This window comes from Chiloscyllium punctatum, chromosome 26 (genome assembly GCF_047496795.1).
Source record: "Chiloscyllium punctatum isolate Juve2018m chromosome 26, sChiPun1.3, whole genome shotgun sequence".
Lineage (NCBI taxonomy): Eukaryota > Metazoa > Chordata > Chondrichthyes > Orectolobiformes > Hemiscylliidae > Chiloscyllium > Chiloscyllium punctatum.
In genome coordinates this window covers 80,227,749-80,244,989 of record NC_092764.1, presented here as the reverse complement: position 1 = coordinate 80,244,989, position 17,241 = coordinate 80,227,749, and the positions used below count along the sequence as shown (strand labels likewise).

Below are 17,241 nucleotides of genomic sequence, written 5' to 3'. Positions count from 1 at the left end.
ACCTCCAATCAGGTATTGCACAAGCCAAAGAGAGCATGGAACTCCCTTTGTCCAGTCTGTCTGTCTTGTATCCAATCCCTGCACACATTCTGGCAATTTCCAATTACCGTAGCTGAATGCCTTCATTGCCATCTTCAGGAGATCACCCCAACCCCACTAATTGCGTTCGCCTCCCCAACATCCCCCACAGCCCTCCCCCCCTCCCCCCCTCCCCCCCCCCCCCCGCCGCCCCAGCGCCCTACTTCTCAATCCCATCCCAATATCACAGTCTCTGTGGGCTCACACCAAGTTCAAACTGCATTTAAATCTTTCATTCCTTCATCTGGAGATTATTCTAACTCATATTTTGGTTCTTCCACCTATCAGTTGAAGAATATCCATGTGTACCCTCTCCCACAACACATTGTACAAGAGCTTGATGCTGGTCTAATACGAATGCAAACTGAGTACTGATTGCTGTTGCTCTGGGGGGTGGGGAGGATTTGGGAGTGAGGGAAATGTCCCACCTTTCTCTTGATGTGTTCCAGTAGGTGCTCCTGACCCCGCAGGAAATACAAGTGCTGGAATTCAGTGTCATCGCGTTCCGGCTTCACCAAACCACTTTGTTCAATATTCACCACCTTCCGGAAACCATCTGGCCAAACACAAGAATAAGAGAATTAAAATTCTACTTAAATGAAATGGCTTTGAGTCTTTAAATCATTTTGTTACTGTTATCTCAAAGGACGAGCAACTCTGCTCCACCGTCCTGTGTCAGTCTGTAATCACTTGCAATGATCAATGCAGTGGAATGACCCAAGGGGTTTTACCTTCTGACTCTGAATCGTGAACAGTTAAGAACCTCAATTTAACCCTGCCCAGACTGTACAATAGTGACGCTGTGTGAAAAATCACTGGCAAATATCTCACTCCAGAATGTAACCATTGGATCAACTTCTAAACTATTGCACATTCGCCTATCATCATTCACTTTCTTTAATTCAATGTGGGGATAAAAATGTTAGATTAGATTAGATTTCCTACAGTGCAGAAACAGGCCCTTCGGCCCAACAAATCCACACCGACCCTCCGAAGAATAACCCACCCAGACCCACTGACCTACTCCCTACTAATGCACTTATCACTACGGGCAATTTAGCATGGCCAATTCACCTGACCCGCACATCTTTGAACTGTGGGAGGAAACCGAAGCACCCGGGGGAAACTCACGCAGACACGGGGAGAATGTGCAAACTCCACACAGACAGTCGCCTGAGGTTGGAATCGAACCTGGGTCCTTGGTGCTGCAAGGCAGCAGTGCTAACCACTGTGAAACTTGAAAGGGTGCAGAAGAGATTCTTAAGGATCTTGCCAAGGTTGAAGAATTCGAGCTAAATGGAGAGGCTGAAAAGGCTGGGGCTATTTTCCCTGGAGCATCGGAGGCCAAGGGGTGACCTTACAGAGGTTTATAAAATCATGAGGGGCATGGATAGGGTAAATATCCAACGTCTTTTTCCCAGGGTAGAGGAGTCCAAAACTAAGGGGCATAGGTGAAAGGTGAGAAGGGAAAGATTTAAAAGGGACTTAAGGGGCAACTTTCTCATGAAGAGAATAGTGTGTGTATGGAGCCAGAGGAAGTGATGGAGATGGGTACAATTACAACATTTAAAAGACATTTGGATGGGTATATGAATAGGAAGGGTTCAGAGGGATATGGGCCAAATGCTGACAAATGGGACAAGATTAGGTTAGGATATCTGGTCAGCATGGATGAGTTGAACCACAGGGTCTCTATCCACGCAGTACATCTATATCTCTACAGGTTTCAAAATTTAACTACAGCTTTAGAGTTAGGCCTTTTAGGAAGTTGCCCAAATTAACTTTTTGTAAAATACTATTTGAACTGTAATTTAAATCCATTCTTAATGTGAATGGGTCCTGGTTGGTGGAGTAAGGAAAGAACTGCGACAGGACACAAAGCACCAAGTATAACAGGAAAGCATATAGAGAGAACATGAAGGATGATGGGACAGACCTTTCCTTGTTTGAAAACAGAAGGATAAATAAACCGAGTGATTAGATGTGGATACAGTTCAGTTTTGATTGACTGAAGGTGAAGAATTAAATACGCTGAAGGTTTTCTGACACAGGGACCATGGTTACCAATTTCAAAATGGTTTTTTTTCAGCCTCACTGAAGCAGGAAAATAGCTTTACCTTGGTACGTTGGCAAACAGAACTTTCTACTCCTGACATCAATCATTTCTCGAGGAAAGAAATATTGTAATGGACTTGTGCAGTACAACTATTACCATGCTGAAAAATCACTTGTTTAACACACACATGGGATGCGGGTATCACAGGCAAGGCTAGCATGGAACTGCTTGGCTCTCTGAGCCAATGTAGAATGCAGTTAAGATTCAAATCACATGATAATGAGCTAGACTGAACTTTTTACAATCATCGACAATACTGAATTTGGTCCTGCCTTTTAATTCTAGGATTTTACTGGATTCCAATTTCACCAACGACCATGATAGGATTCAAACCCATATAGAGTCAAAGAGATGTACAGCACTGAAACAGATCCTTCGGTCCATCCAACCAGATATCCTAATCTAATCTAATCCCATTTGCCAGCACTTGGCCCAAATCCCCCTCAACCCTTCATATTCATATACCCATCCAGATGCCTTTTAAATGTTGCAATTGTACCAGCCTCCACCATTTACTCTAGCAGCTCATTCCATGCACACGCCACCCTCTGTGTGAAAATGTTGCCCCTTAGTTCCCTCTTATATCTTTTCCCTCTCACCTGAAACCTATGCCGTCTAGTTATCCCAGGGAAAATACCTTGTCTGCTTATCCTATCCGGGCCTCTCCTGATTTTATAAACCTCTATAAGGTCACCCCACAGCCTCTGATGCTCCAGGGAAAGCAGTCCCAGCCTATTCAGCCTCTTCCTATAGCTCAAATCCTTGATCATGACTGTAATTGCTATGAGGTCAGCCAGGTGGACCTTACAGAAAATGAGTTCCCTGATTGGACAAGGTTAACAGCTCCAATCAGGGAGACCTGACTGACAGATATAAACAGGAATTAGCAAATTTTGACAAGAGTTGTATCTCAGGTTGAGGTTCTGGATGTAGATTAGATTAGATTCCCTACAGTGTGGAAACAGGCCCTTCGGCCCAACAGGTCCACACCGACCCTCCGAAGAGCAATCCACCCAGACCCATTTCCCTCTGACTAATGCACCTAACACTACGGGCAATTTAGCATGGCCAATTCACCTGACCTACATATCTTTGGATTATGGGAAGAAACTGCAGCACCCGGAGGAAACCCACGCAGACACGGGAGAATGTGCAAACTCCACACAGACATTCGACTGGAATTGAACCTGGGACCCTGGTGCTGTGAGGCAGCAGTGCTAACCACTGAGTGTAGGTTTGCTTGCTCAGCTGGAAGGTTCATTTTCAGATGTTTTGTCACTAGGTAACATCAGTGAGCCTCCGGATGAAGCACTGGTGGTATGACCCGCTTTCTATTTATGTGTTTAGGTTTCCTTGGGTTGATGATATCATTTCCTGTGCTGCCATCATTTGCTATGGTGATGTGATTTCCTGTTATTTTTCTCAGGGGGTGGTAAATGGGATCCAAGTCAATGTGTTTGTTGATGGAGCTCTGGTTGGAATGCCATGCTTCTAGAAATTCCCATGTGTGTCTCTGTTTGACTCGTCCTAGGATGGATGTGTTGTCCCAGTCAAAGTGGTGTCCTTCCTCATCTGTATGTAAGGATACTAATGAGAGTGGGTCATGTCTTTTTGTGGCTAGTTTTCTGCCTGTTTGTTGAAGGTAGTATTTGTTACAGTTCTCGCAAGGTATTTGTAAATGACATTAGTTTTGCTTCTTGTCTGTGTAGGGTATAGAACAGGCATCCTGTTCACTCTGACAACTGGTTCTGTGTCAAGGACTTCCATCATGTAAATAAAGGGTGACTTGGTGATGGGATACTGGTCTCTGTGGAGTTATTTCACTGGCAATGAGAGTGACGGACGATCCTGAGGAAATTCACCCAAACAAAAGTCATCTAGGTTGGGGAAAGCATTTCTGGCATTGTGCCATTAGTTGGGAAACTTGACTTGTTTGATCCTGCTATCAAAGACTAGGCCCAGTACATGGAAAGAATGTCTTACCTTTTTTCTGGGCAAATGGCTTTCGGGCAGATAAAAAGCAATGGGTAATTCTCCTGACAGCTTGTGGGCCCACAGCCCTTTCAGTTATTAGAAACCTAACTTTCCCAGAGGCACCAGAAACTAAAACCATTCAACAGTTGATGGAATGACTTAAGGAATATTACAACCCGGTGGCACAGTGGTTAGCACTGCAACCTCACAGCGCCAGAGACCCGGGTTCAATTCCCGCCTCAGGCGACTGACTCTGTGGTGTTTGCACATTCTCCCCGTGTCTGCGTGGGTTTCCTCCGGGTGCTCCGGTTTCCTCCCACAGTCCAAAGATGTGCAGGTCAGGTGAATTGGCCATGCTAAATTGCCCGTTTCTAATTAGATTAGATTAGATTACTTACAGCGTGGAAACAGGCCCTTCGGCCCAACAAGTCCACACCGCCCCGCCGAAGCGCAACCCACCCATACCCCTACATTTACCCCTTACCTAACACTACGGGCAATTTAGCATGGCCAATTCACCTGACCTGCACATCTTTGGACTGTGGGAGGAAACCGGAGCACCTGGAGGATGTGCAAACTCCACACAGTCAGTCGCCTGAGGCGGGAATTGAACCCGGGTCTCTGGCGCTGTGAGGCAGCAGTGCTAAACACTGTGCCACCGTGCCGCCAATTCTGATACACTATTGATTACACCCGGCAATTTGAGAACTAGGGGAATCAGAATTGGGATTTTTGACTCGGTTAAGATGACTAGCAGAGGCATGTGACTACAGTGTAACCCTTAATGAGGTGCTGAGACCCTGTTTGATATGTGAAATTAATGATACAACCATGAAAAAGTGCCTACTAGCTGAAGTCCAGCTGAACTTCAGACAGGCACTACAACTGGCTTTATCATTGGAGTACGTGGAGCATGTGAGTTGCAGGGTATTCTGACAGAAATGGACATCCTCACCAGTCTGAGTGAGCTTGGGGAAAAGCACTTCTGTAAAGGCAATTGCACAGCCTCACTCAAGACACATCCTGACCGCAGGGACTCTAGGTTAACCCATTGAAAACCCCAAAACAAAGCCAAGCGTTTGGCCAAACAGTTAAAATCTTCTTCAGGATTCAGGCTGACAAGCCATTGTAGTTGCTTCAAATTATGTGGACTCAAGCCAGCAAAAGGGTCCAACTGGACCTGAATTAAGAGAACTCAAGAGGTCAGTATCCAGTTGAGTGCACACCCTGAAAAGCCCTGGTTTGGAACATTTACATTTTATAGCAACATCCAAATCAGAACCAAAACGTTTGGTTGGATGGCCACCCAGTTCAGTGTGGTGGTTACTAGTGCATCTGTTTCAGAGATCGCAGAATGAGTGTTTAACAAAATTCACTCTGGACGCCAACCCTTAAGTTTGTGCGAGACTGAGTATCTAAACCAAGGAACATTTACAGATTAAAGGTACACCTTCAGTTCCAGTCTCAAGTGAGAAGCAGCTGTTTTGGATACCACTGATTGCTGTAAAAGGCTTGGACCCAAGCTTAATAGGGCAAAACCGGTTGAGAGACATTAACTAGACAGGGTCAACATTTATTGACTAGGAAAAGTCTGCCTGACTGAAGTCCTAATTAAGTACCCAGACATTTTTCAGGAAGGTCTGGGGACTATCAAAGGAGCCAAGGCCACCTTGCACATTGACCAGGAAGCAATCCTATGATTCTGCACGGCCCGCTCAGTGCCATTTGCCTCACAGGAAAAAGTAGAGGCAGAAATCAAAGGCTGGAAAGTGTATGAAATTGTACCGATTGTGAAGCCCGACAGTTTGCCTTTGTGGCGATTTTGAACAAACAGTAAACAGATTTTCACAACTGGATAAACACTGACCCTTGCATAAAGGAATTATACGCAAAACCCACAGGCAGGCCTGTCCTTCACGAAGCTGGACATAAGCCATGCGTAGCTGCAACTACGGTTGGATGAGGATTCCCATAAGTATGCTACAATTAATACCCAAAAGGGTTTGTACCAATGTTAAAGACTGCTATTTTGGTGCCAGCCCGTGCAATGTTTCAGCAGACGATGGAGAAAAGTTTACAATGTCACCAATTATCTCGGTGATAAGCTAATAATAGGGAAGACCAATAAAGGAGGACTGAGAGAACATAGACATTGAGCTTAAACGTTTCTCCCAGGCAGGAATATGCCTTAGAACGTAAAATGCATTTTCCAGGCATGCCAGGTGACCTACAAGGGCTACAGAGTCAATCAGAGCAGGTTACACCTACTGGGAGATAAAGTGAGGGTGAGCGAAGGTGCCCCAGCTCCCATGTCTGTACTGGAGCTGGTGAGGTATTATGGAAAGCTCATACATAACCTGGCTTCCATCCTGACACGTTTGCATCAACTCCTAAAAAAGGGGCTTGGAAATATGCGCGTATCCGAACCCTATCTTTCAGGGAAGTGAAGAAACAACTATCCATCTTCAGGCTTCACCATTGGTACGACCCATTCCACAAACTTTCCAGCCTTCTGATTTCTGCCTCTACTTTTTCCCGTAAGGCAAATGACACTGAGCAGTCCTTGCAGAATCGTGGAACAGCTATGAAAGGTGTTGGCACACTGTGATCCCAAGCGAGATCTGGTATTGACATGCAATCCCTCCCTGCATAGTGTCCAGGTAGTATTAGCTCATAGGTGGCCCAGTGGAGAGGAACACCCAATAGCATATACATTAGGCACTTTGGCTGATATATTCAGATAGAGAAGGAAGGTAGGCAGTCATATTTACAGTCAGAAAGTTCCTTTACAGATGTAAATTTGTAATAACAGACCAAAAACTCCTGTTAGGTCGTTAAAGAGGACAGGGGCACACTACCTAAAGCTTCAGGCTGAATTCAGCAATGAGTTTGAATACTAACAGCATGTGATTACAAGTTGGAACACCGTTCGGGAAGCCGAGTAGTGAATGCGGATGTGTTGAGCCACCTTCCGCTGGCAGAAAAACCACCACTGGAAGAGTCTGTAATGGTTTTAAATTTTCTGAAGACTCGTCCAGTCACAGCTGACAATATCAGACATTGCAGAAAGATCCGGACCTGGTAAAACTGAAACAGCTGGTGGCGACGGGGGAAACCAAAGGACCTTTTTGGACCTGGAGAGACCAGGTCACCGTACAGGATGACATTTATTATGTGTGGAAAGAGTGATTGTCCTGAGCAAAGGTCACCTCCACAGACTGGCTGAATTCCACTAGTGTCATCGAGGGGTTTCCAAATTGAAGATGTTGATGACAAGTTATGTCTGGTGGCAGGATTGGACGCAGACATAGGCAGTGCCCAGAGTGCCAACAGGGAATGGCCGGGTAAACCCTACGCCAGTTCTTCCATGGTCTCAATGTTCTTAGTCATTGTGGAAACCCACTGAAAGTGGCTGGATGTGCATAGAGTTCCTTCAAACACTGGGTTAATGACAGAAAGACTGCGCACGTCTTTGCGGATACACACAGACTCCCGGATGTCCAGGCCATCATTTACCAGCAGGGAATTTGCATATTTCCTAAATTTGAATGGCATGCGACACGTTAGGACAGCTCCATCCCATCCATCATCTAATGGTCTGGCAGAAAGAGCAGTCCAAACATTGAAGGCAGGCTTAAAGAAACAGTCGACAGCTTCACTAGATACCAAACTATCCTACTTCTGGATTGGTGGTGCTGGAAGAGCACAGCAGTTCAGGCAGCATCCGAGGAGCAGTAAAATTGACGTTTCGGGTAAAAGCCCTTCATCAGGGATAGAGGCAGAGAGCCTGAAGGGTGGAGAGATAAGCTAGAGGAGGGTGGGGAGGTGGAGAAAGTAGCATAGAGTACAATAGGTGAGTGGGGGAGGGGATGAAGGTGATAGGTCAAGGAGGAGAGGGTGGAGTGGATAGGTGGAAAAGAAGATAGGCAGGTAGGACAAGTCATGGGGACGGTGCTGAGCTGGAAGTTTGGAACTGGGGTGAGGTGGGGGAAGGGGAAATGAGGAAACTGTTGAAGTCCACATTGATGCCCTGGGGTTGAAGTGTTCCGAGGCGGAAGATGAGGCGTTCTTCCTCCAGGCGTCTGGTAGTGAGGGAGCGGCGGTGAAGGAGGCCCAGGACCTCCATGTCCTCGGCAGAGTGGGAGGGGGAGTTGAAATGTTGGGCCACGGGGCGGTTTGGTTGATTGGTGCGGGTGTCTCGGAGATGTTCCCTAAAGTGTTCTACTAGGAGGCGTCCAGTCTCCCCAACGTAGAGGAGACCACATCGGGAGCAACGGATACAATAAATGATATTGGTGGATGTGCAGGTAAAACTTTGATGGATGTGGAAGGCTCCTTTAGGGCCTTGGATGGAGGTGAGGGAGGAAGTATGGGCGCAGGTTTACCCAAACTATCCTAGTTCCTACTTGATTATAGGATACTCCTCAGGCAACTACAGGGATAGCTCCAGCAGTGTTGTTAATGGGAAGAAGACACTGCGCCAGTTTAAATCTGATGTTCACAGACCTGGGCGTGTGACATGTGTGCATGAAAGAAATAGCATCAGGAACACCAGTGTGGGACAGCGGACTCCACGAAGTGACAGAGAGAGTTTATTTCAAGGGACCAAATCTGGTATAGGAACCATGGGAATGGCCATGCATGGGTAAGACACATGGTTGACGTAAAGACAGGTCCAGTGATATCTAAATTTTGGGTCAGTGTGTTGGTCCTGAACAAAGACATGGACCATATGAAAGCTGCAAACTCGCAAATGGAGCAAGAGGGGAGCTAACAGGCTAGTGGGCAGCACGGTGGCACAGTGGTTAACACTGCTGCCTCACAGCGCCAGAGACCCGGGTTCAATTCCCGCCTCAGGCGACTGACTGTGTGGAGTTTGCACATTCTCCCCGTGTCTGGGTGGGTTTCCTCTGGGTGCTCCGGTTTCCTCCATAGTCCAAAGACCTGCAAGTCAGGTGAATTGGCCATGCTAAATTGCCCGTAGTTTTAGGCAAGGGGTAAATGTAGGGGTATGGGTGGGTTGCGCTTCGGCAGGTCGATGTGGACTTGTTGGGCCGAAGGGCCTGTTTCCACACTCTAATGTAATGTAATCTAATCTAATCTAATCTAATCTAACGTGCACTACATGCTGCCTGTTATCCGAGGCAGAGTTGGAGAAACCTGATCCAGGGCTAAAACATCCCAGGAAAAGCTACAGAACAAAAAAAAAGGACCAGCCCACATCCTCAGACTCAGGGTGTGGGGTGAATTAGTGATTGGAACGTCGTCAGCCAAGTGGGCCTAAGAATAGGAGTTCCCTGACTGGGCCTGTTAATCTGGTCCCATCAGAGAACCCTGGCTGACTGATTTAAAGAAGATTGTCAAACATCCTGACACAGAGCTGTCTCCGAGGGAGCTGGACTTTACACGTGTTAAATAAAGGGTTTCTTGGTGACGGGATGCCAGTCAGTTACTTCAAATCAATATATTTCTCCAGTACAGGAGTCAATGATTTTGATCTCCTGTAAGTAGATTTGTCCAGCTCTAATAGGTGATGGTTTCTAGTGGACACAGGTGGCTCTGTTTCAGCAGACAAGTGTCCTTGAGATGGATAGAGGCTGAAGGTAATCACTGTAGAAGGGAAGGGAAAGATCACGGAGGGATTTATAATGGGAATGATCATTTAAAAATTGGAGGCTTTTGAAAACTGGGAGTCAATGCAGTTCAGAATGTGAAGGCATGATGTTTGATGAGAGTTGATACAGAATAGCAGCAAAGAAGTGAAGGGTGAGCTGAAGCCTTCAGCACGTAGACAATAACAGGCCAACCAGGAGACCTTGGGAGGAGATGAGTCAGGAACAGACAAAACAAAGTCTCACTGGTGAATTAACTGAGTGACTGGTGGGAGCAAAAGCTTTACTAGTTAGCTTGGACTCTCATCTTCTGGAAATACATCCTACTTCATCTCAATGCATTGTACCTTATGATTTGCCACAGCCCTGCAAACCCTACTGAGCCAAAACTAGTAAACAGAAGATCAACGCATCACTAAAGAGAAGATTTAGGGTCATGACCTCTCACTCAAAAGGTTCAGAAACACATCCTTATTTGTCCTGATCATCAACCAAAACTCATCCATTGTACATATATTCAAAACCTATTTGTAGGAAGAATGTCATAGTTGGGTCCAACTAATAATTTGGCTATAAATTATAAATATGGAAATGTATGCAAATTATCCCTTTATTGCATAGTACTTAAGCAAACAATATTGGTTCAATGTGAAACATAAGATACATGACAGTCAAAAGACTTTCTCTTCTCATACATCTCATTCGTCCCACATAAGAATTTGTCATTTAGAGTCAAAATCATTGAGATGTACAGCACAGAAACAGACCCTTCATTCCAACTTGTCCATGTTGACCAATTATCCTAAAATTAATCTAGTCCCATTTGTCAGCACTTGACCCATATCCCTTTAAACCCTTCCTATTCATGTACCCATCCAAATGCCTTTTTAAATGCTGTAAATGTATCAGCCTCCATCACTTCCTCTGGCAGCTCATTCTGTACATGCACCACCCTCTGCGTGAAAAGATTGCACCTTAGGTCCCATTTTTAACTTCTTCCCTCTCACCCTAAACCTAAGCCCCCCCAGTTCTGGTCTCCCCCACCCCAGGGAAAAGACCGGTCTATTTATCCTATCCATACTTCTCATGATTTTATAAACCTTGGTAAGGTCTCTCCTCAGCCTCTGACATACCAGGGAAAACACCCCCAAGCCTATTCAGTCTCTCCCCACAGCTGAGGCATTTTAACTTCCATGTAAAATTGGCCTTTTTTTTTGACACATGGTTTTTGAAATTATTTCAGTACGTTTGATGACAAAGATTAAAAATTTTACACTGCAATGAAAGCTCTTTCTCAGTACCAATGCTTGTCCTCAGCAACAGCTGTCTTTATCTGACAAACAGGTTTCATACAATTGGTATTGGCAACTTAATCTCAAAGTGTCTTCGGAGTGAAGTACTGACATTATTGAGCAGATAGAATAACTGCCATGATTAAGACTCATTCAGGTCGTGGGGCATAGTTTTGTTCTTAGAAGGTGAGGCCATTTTACATGGGATATGATGTCACAAGTGTACAAATGAAATTGTGGTGGTGGATTGAGAGCAGTGAGAGAGCCAGCTATGTTTCAAAACAAAAACAAGCAAGAAAGAGGAGTTTGAAACTCTGAATTACTGGGTGAGTCAGGATGGTAGGGACCACATTGCTGTGGAAATCAAGGGAGGTATGAGTCAGAATTTGAACTTCTTCCAGTCTCAAACTTCCAGACAAAAGTTATTCCCACCCACAGTGCGAAAGATGATAACTAGCAAGCGAAGCTGGATGAAAGTGATGTAACTACATTCTGGATGCCGTTCAGGAGACACAAATGGACACAAATGGCAATTCCATTTCACCAGAAGAGTGTCAACACAGACAGCATGAGACAGTGATGAAATCTGGACAGCCTGTCAGAGTGCAAACATTCAACATGCTCAACAACAGACAGCCATATAGCAATTTGTCTCACCTCAATTGTATGTAGTGAATATGGATAACCAGCGATATTGTCACAATCTTAAACATATATGTAGACCCTGCTCCTTCACTGCAGAGAGCTGATGAGGAAGATGTGATGCCCCCAACTGAACCAGAAAACATATCAGCCATCCATCTCTGGTTCACGGTGGGAAGCACGGTGGCCAAGTGGTTAGCACTGCCGCCTCACAGCGCCAGGGACCCAGGTTCAATTCCAGCCATGGGCAGACTATCTGTGTGGAGTTTGCACATTCTCCCCGAGTCTGTGTGAGCTCCCTCCGGGAGCTCCGGTTTCCTCCCACAATCCAAAGATGTGCAGATTGTGAGAATTGGCCATGCTAAATTGTCCATAGTGTTCAAGGATGTGTAGGTTAGGTGCATTAGTCAGGGGTAAGTGGACTGTAATAGGGTAGGGAATGGGTCTGGGTGGGATACCGTTCGGAGGATCGGTGTGGACTTGTCGGGCCAAATGGTCTGCTTTCACACTGTAAGGGATTCTATGATTCATGTTCCACAAAAAGGACAACAGATCAACATCAACAGTTACAATGGTATTAACATTCACCAAAGGAATTACATTCCCCTGTTACAAGAAAATTATCTCCAGAATAGTCAGATATCAGGTCAACAGCCAATAACAATGCACATGCATTCCACCAGAATATCTGCATGATTTAAAGATAGTGTACGTACCCATTGCAGGTGCAGAGATGAAAGAAAGAATGGCAAACAAGAGTTAAAACACTGTTTTGGTTATAAATGATCATTTTTGTTATTGGCCATGTATACTGGGTAACTTGAAATCACAAATGTAAGTACATACAACAAGTTATGTTAAAAAAGGGTGATGTTTAGAAAAAATGCATTGTATCCTCTGATTTTTCCATAGTCATGTGACCCCCGGGGTAAGTTTCGAAGGAGAAAACATCAAAAGCTTCCAATGCAGCAATGACCAGATGAAGGTGCCCAATCTGTGTTCCGTAAATAATCAAAGAATTCTGGGGCCAAACAATAAATACAAGTAGTTCTTATGGAAAAATGAATTTCTTGGACAAGACAGATTATCAAGACATATTAGCAATGCTGCTTATTCCGTTAACTAATCTCTGAAGTATCTCTCTCTCTCTCTCTTTCTCTCACACCAATCCATCTCTCTTCATAAGTCGCCTTTAATTCTCTTCAATTTCATGGTCCTCTCTGTGGACAGTGCAATGCAATCCAAAGTTGTTGTTGAGCACCGAGTCACAAGTAACAAAATTCAGAGTCAGAAGTAGAAAGGAAGATCAGGCAGAAGATCTTGGGCTGGGACAGCAGCTAAGGATTGATCAGAATCAGATGTCATGATCAATAGGAAAGGAGTGAAGACATTTGAATCAAAGAGGTTGTCCAGTAAAACTAGAAGAGGAACTGAGATCAAGCCGCATGAACCTGAAGGAATAATGAACTAGAGTTACAAAATAGCAGATGTGTAACTATGAAAGCAAAGCAGTAAAATCAGTTCCTTAAAGAGGAAATTAAGCTTGTCAGGGGTCAATGAAACCTAACTTGCCAGGTGCAAAGAGAAAGCACGACCACCAATAAACGCAAAGGCTGGGAAGAGCAAACAACTTTGAACTCTGGAAACATATGACGGTGATGATGAAAAGTAAGTAATGCACTACAACCACTAAAGTGGTTGATCAGTTCCAGTTAAAAATAGTCTAGATTCTTGCAGCAACTCTTCACAGGATCAAAGACAACAGCCAAAACATCATCTGCTCTCTTCCACAGAAACTAGCTTCCAGCACAGCCAAAATACTGTAACACCAGTTGCATGCTTCAGAAAAGTACACACTTTCCAACTTAAAATAGTATTTTGAGTAGATCCAGTATGGCAGTGATCTAGGAGGATCACATTGCAGAGCTCTGCACTACAGTGCAAGCAAGATGAACTTCTAACCCGCCCAACCCGGACCATTGTGATACCCTGGAACCCTGGAAAGGTCATGGAGTCCCAGGAAACCGTGGAAAATTAGTTTACTGCGTTTTTGCAGTCCAGAGATACCAAAGAAGGGTGGAGGAACATCCAGCCTGGAGGAGCCTCAGACTTGATTACTTACTGGGCCCTGGTGAATGAGCTCACGAAATCTCACGAGATGTTGGGTGAGCAGATAGAGGAGAAGCTGGCTCTGATCTCTATCATGCTGCAGGAACATGAACAGCAGCTGGGAAACCTGGTACAAAGGGCAGATGAGGTTGAACACAGAGTCACAGCAGTGGAAGCTGATACCAGTTCCTCCAAGGATAGGAGCCAAGCCCCACAGACGCAAGTTCATAATTAGCGTGACCAAGTGGATGATCTTGAGAACAGGGGCAGGAGAAAAAAATAATTGGATCGTCAGTCTGCCTGAGGGTAAGGAAGGTGAGCAGCTGGAGGAATTTGAGGACTGGTTGCCGAAATTCCTTAACTTGGAGGCTGGTTTAAGAGGCTTGAATATCAAGGGGGATCACCGGGTCATGGCGTGGAGGTCAGGTCTGGGTCAATGTCCTCATCCTCTCAGTGCGGTTTCATCATTATAGAGATAAGGAGAAAATCATGAAAGCTTCCAGGATCCAGGGGAAGGATCTGAAGGCCCTAATGTACAAAGGTTCTAAGATCATGTTCTTCCAGGACTTTTCAGTGGCAGTGATCCAGAAAAGAAAACCCTTTGATAGTGTCAAGAGAAGACTGAGGGAGCTCGAGATCCGTACTCTCAGAGGTATCCAGCAGTGCTTCAGATCCCCTTAGATGGATCCGTACATCTCTTTGACATGTCGAAGGCGGCAACAGACTTTGCAGACAAATTAACCTAATCTGAGCAATTTAGTATGCAGAAGTAGTAGTGTTGCTTGGGTATGTCATGTCTTCTTTTTAAAAAAATAGGGGAAGTCCATTTGGAGCTTTTCTTTTCCTTTTTTTAATTGATAATAATTTGGTTTAAACTATGTTTGGCAGTGTTTGAGATGTGCACTTTCAATTTCTAAGAAAGTCACACCAGATGATGGTTGGGGTATTTGCCCCTTTTTTCTTTCTTCATATTGCTATTCCATGGTACATTTACTTTCTTTTCTGCTTGTGTTTGCGGTGTAGCTCAAGTTGGGATGGCTAGATACCGACTTAAGGCAGTTTGGGATGGGTAGTTGCCCCCTTTGGGCAGGGGCTGAATTCCCCTATTCAGCGCCATTGGTGCTTTATATGTTGGGTTGGTTTTTAGTTTTTGTTACATATAATCTTTGATAGCTTTGTAAGTTTGTTCAATGTAGTGGTTTTAGTATATGCAGTTTTTATGTTCGATGGATCATGTGACACCAAGGCTCAGCAATTTGTGGTTCGAGTTCCTCCTCCTTGGAAATTAAATATTATTGCAGAAGGTTATGGCTAATGACTTGTTTAAATGATGTACCTGGAACATCATGGGGAATCACTCACCGATTAAGAGGAATAAGGTACTTTTGAGTCTTAGGAAGGAGAAGATGGATATTGCTTTGTTACAAGAGACACACTTGGATGATAAGGAGCATTTGAAACAGGATGGCTTTGATTGGGTTTCCTTTTCATCATTTAATTCCAGAAGTAGGGGAGTGGCTATATTGGTTAGGAGGAATCTCCCATTTAAGTTACTAGAGTGTGTTAAAGACACACACAGGAGGTTTATAATTCTCAAAGCCCTGATAAATGGGGAAGAATGTGGTGTTTTGAATGTTTGTTTCCCTCCAGCTCCTCCTTTCAAATTTCTGGTAGATGCGTTTTCTAAACTTATCAGTCTTGCGTCCCGGCATATCATTATCGGGGAAGATTTTAACTGTCTCATGGATCCCACAATAGGCAGGTTGCCCAAAGGCCCCCCGATACCCTCTGTACAAACTTAACAATTAGTGGATCTGTGTCTGGTGTTAGGGTTGGTGGACGTCTGGAGGCATCTCCACCCTACAGGTAGGGATTTTACGTTTTTTTTTCCAATCCGCACAAATGTCACACCAGGATTGATGTTTTATTTTCTGACCCCTGTGGCACTCCTGGACTTGGTGACATCTTGTACGATTGGTAATATTACCATATCCAATCATGCTCCAGTATACCTGTTGGTTAAGATTACGGATGTTACAGTGGGTTCGAGGTACTGCCGAATGGATCCCTTTATCCTCAAGGATAATAAGTTTGTGGAGTATTTCTCCAGGGAATTTCAGGCGTTCTGAGTAATTAACTCAGGCTCAGTTTGTAGCCCATCCGTCCTTTGGGAAGCTGCCAAAGTCTATGCCAGGGGGTTAGTTATTTCCTATTTTGCCAGTAGGAAGTGGCAGAAGGGTGAGCAGCAACGGCTCCTCGAAGCACAGTTGAAGGCAAGGGAGAAGGCCTACTTTGACAGGCCCTCGTTGGTCAAGCTACAGAGGATTACAGCACTGCGGTCTGCAATGAATTCCACCCTCATGCAGACAGCAAAGAAGGAGCTAACATTTGCAAAGCAAAGGCTATATGAGCATGGTGGCAGGCCAGACAAATACGTAACATATCTCACCAGGAAAAGGAGTGGCCCTCAGGCTATTACGTCGATTAGGGAAGGGTCTGGGAACCTAACATGCGACTCCAAAAAGATTCAAGTGGCATTCCAGAGATTTTACTTTAAGTTATATTAATCTGAGGGTTGTGAGAAGGGGTGGGCCAAAATTGAATTTTTTTTTTAAGGATCTGGTGCTCCTGGGTGTGACCCCTGAACGACAATCCTTTCTCAATGCCCCCTTATCACAGCAATAGGTGCAGGAGGCTGTGAAACAGCTTCAGATTGGAAAGGTGCCTGGTCCTGATGGACTTCCCAGTGAATTCTATAAGGAATTTATAAACATGCTGTCGGGCCTAATGCTCAATATGTTTAATAACTCATACAGCCATGATTGACTCCCACCATCTCTGAGAGAGGCCAATATTTCACTTATTCTTAAAAAAAATGGAAGGTCCTGGAGGACTTTGCTTCATACAGGCCCATTTCACTCTTAAATGTGGACTTTAAAATCCTCTCTAAGCCTCTTGCAATAAGGCTGGAGACTGTGTTATCTTCTATTGTTAAAGAGGACGAGGCAGGCTTCATAAAGGGCTGCAGATCCTCCAATAGTGTTAGGAGGCTGCTGAATGTAATTCAAACATGTCAACACAGTCAATACAGAGATTAGCAACTTCTCTAGAAGCAGAGAAGGCACTTGACTGAGTTGAGTGGCCGCACCTTTTCTATACTCTGGAGTGGTTTAGCTTGGGTGAAGTCTTTGTAAGATGGGTAAAGGTTCTCTACAGTAACCCTCTCACTGCAGTCATCACCAATGGGGTACGATCAAACAATTTTAACATTTTTAGAGGCAGCCAGCAGGGCTGTCCCCTTTTCATCATTGCTTTTTACGTTGGTGATTAAACCATTGGCAGAGACTATTCTTGGGGATCCCAATATACCAGGTCCAGAAGTGGGGTCAAAATTACATAAGATTTCATTGTACGCAGA

General features: G+C 44.7%; 1 protein-coding gene across 6 annotated transcripts in view; it reads right to left on the bottom strand.

Annotated features, from left to right (window-relative positions):
• Positions 1–17,241, bottom strand: part of hsf4 (heat shock transcription factor 4) — a 68,972-nt gene that overhangs the window by 28,817 nt on the left and 22,914 nt on the right. For all 6 annotated transcript variants that reach the window (XM_072547786.1, XM_072547787.1, XM_072547791.1 and 3 more), the window contains one exon: positions 507–634. In XM_072547786.1, coding sequence (XP_072403887.1) covers positions 507–634 — 128 coding nt within the window. The remainder of the gene's footprint in view (positions 1–506; positions 635–17,241) is intronic.